The sequence below is a fragment of the Myotis davidii genome, unplaced genomic scaffold, assembly GCF_000327345.1.
Source record: "Myotis davidii unplaced genomic scaffold, ASM32734v1 scaffold586, whole genome shotgun sequence".
In the NCBI taxonomy this organism is placed as follows: domain Eukaryota; kingdom Metazoa; phylum Chordata; class Mammalia; order Chiroptera; family Vespertilionidae; genus Myotis; species Myotis davidii.
The window spans coordinates 51084-52718 of NW_006296809.1; the positions used below are offsets into that span (position 1 = coordinate 51084).

The 1635-nt window shown below is 63.3% G+C and overlaps 1 protein-coding gene across 1 annotated transcript in view; it reads left to right on the top strand.

Annotated features, from left to right (window-relative positions):
• The window catches only part of SAMD11 (sterile alpha motif domain containing 11), a 17834-nt gene that overhangs the window by 13866 nt on the left and 2333 nt on the right, over nt 1-1635 (top strand). Inside the window, exon 8 of the mRNA XM_015569667.1 lies at nt 784-1069. Coding sequence (XP_015425153.1) covers nt 784-1069 — 286 coding nt within the window. The remainder of the gene's footprint in view (nt 1-783; nt 1070-1635) is intronic.

Here is a 1635-nt window from a genome sequence, read left to right on the forward strand (position 1 = left end):
TGTTGGCACCAATTCAACACCAACAGGAATCCCCAATGTGGGGTGTGGTAAAGAAGGAAACTATTCAGTGCAAAACAGCTCAATGGTGATGTCACAGGGCTGTGAACACACATGGGTATGAGGTGGCCGTGGGGCCAGGCAGCCTGCTCTGCACCGGTCTGGTCTGCTCGGTGCCCACTTGCTCTGCCCTGTGCTGAGCTGGTCAGCTCGGAGGCCCGGCCCCGAGCAGGCTGGAGGGATGCGGATGGGTAGCCGAGTGCATCAGGCGCAGGGTGGACTGTGCACAGCGTGTACCTAGGAGGGGGCCGCCTGCGCAGCCTCAGTCTTGAGTTGGAGACCACGCTGCCCTCCGAGAGCCAGCCCGCGCTCGGGCAGTGCACCCTCCCAGGCCCCTGCAGCCTGGGTCTCCATGCTCTCGGAACTGTCAATAACAACACTCATGCACCCCCACCCTCCCATGCCTGCTGGGTTTTCGCCTCCCTCCTCCCATCCCTCCTACTGCAGTTTGGTTACTAACATCCCCATGTCACTTCCAAATGCTGTCCTGGCCCCCCTCCCAGGACAGGTGGGTGCCTCCCACTCCCACCCCAGCATCCTCTAGGGTTAGGCTGTTGCTGTAATGCTCTGTTTCCCTTGCCCTACGGCCTTTGTGGGTCAGTGTGAGGACGAGCTCTCACTGGTTCTGGCCTTGGTGTCCTTGGCCAGTGCCCTGTGCTGGCCGCGGGTTGGAAGGTGAGAGCCCAGGGCCCTCTGGGTCACTGCTGTTGTCGCCCCCTCCCCCAGACCTCCTGAGGGTCCGGCAGGAGGTGGCAGCAGCAGCAGCAGCTGTGAGGAGCCCCAGTGGCCTGGAAGTCCACCTGCCCACGTCCACAGGTCAACGTCGGAAGCAGGGCCTGGCCCAGCACCGAGAGGGCAGTGCTCCAGCCGGCACCCCATCCTTCTCCGAGAGGTACTGGGTGTCTGTCTCAGAGGCCCCCATATTCACTGTGCTTGTTGCCGGGGTGGAGACTCGTCACCTGGTTTGTGCAGGTCAGGGCAGCAGCCTGCACCTTCCTACTTGTCAGCCACCGTGACTCTCATCCCAGCCACTTGGCCCTGTGGGGGCTGAGTGTGCCGGGCACTGGGTTCATGGCTGATCGTGCAGCAGGGACCTGATGCCCTCCTGAGCTGGGCAGAGGCCCGAAGAAAAATATTCCTGGGGTAGAATGCGTGGGGGTGACCACCCCTCTGGTTGGCATACTAAGGGCGATTCCCTTTCCATTGAGCAACTATGGGACCTGCTGATCCAGGTGCCCCTGAGACCGCTGAGGGCCTGGCACCCCCAACAGGTAGGTGAGGGCGCCAAGACTCCGTGGGGGAGGCCATGGAGATGGGGCAGAAGGCAGAACCCGGAAGTCGGAGGCCACTGCCTCCAGCAGCACCGATTCAGACTCGAGCCTTTGGCGCCACAGATGCTCGTCGCGGCCCGGAGACCCCAGGAAGGGAGGAGGGGAATGGTGGACCTCAAGACGGGCGAGCGAGTGATGGGACGGGCAGAGCTGCAGCGACCTCTGCCTCTGCTGCCCGTTCCCCGCGACCCCCGCCCAGAGCGCCGTCTACAGCCGCCTCCCGAATCGCGGCTAATTGTGCTCCGCC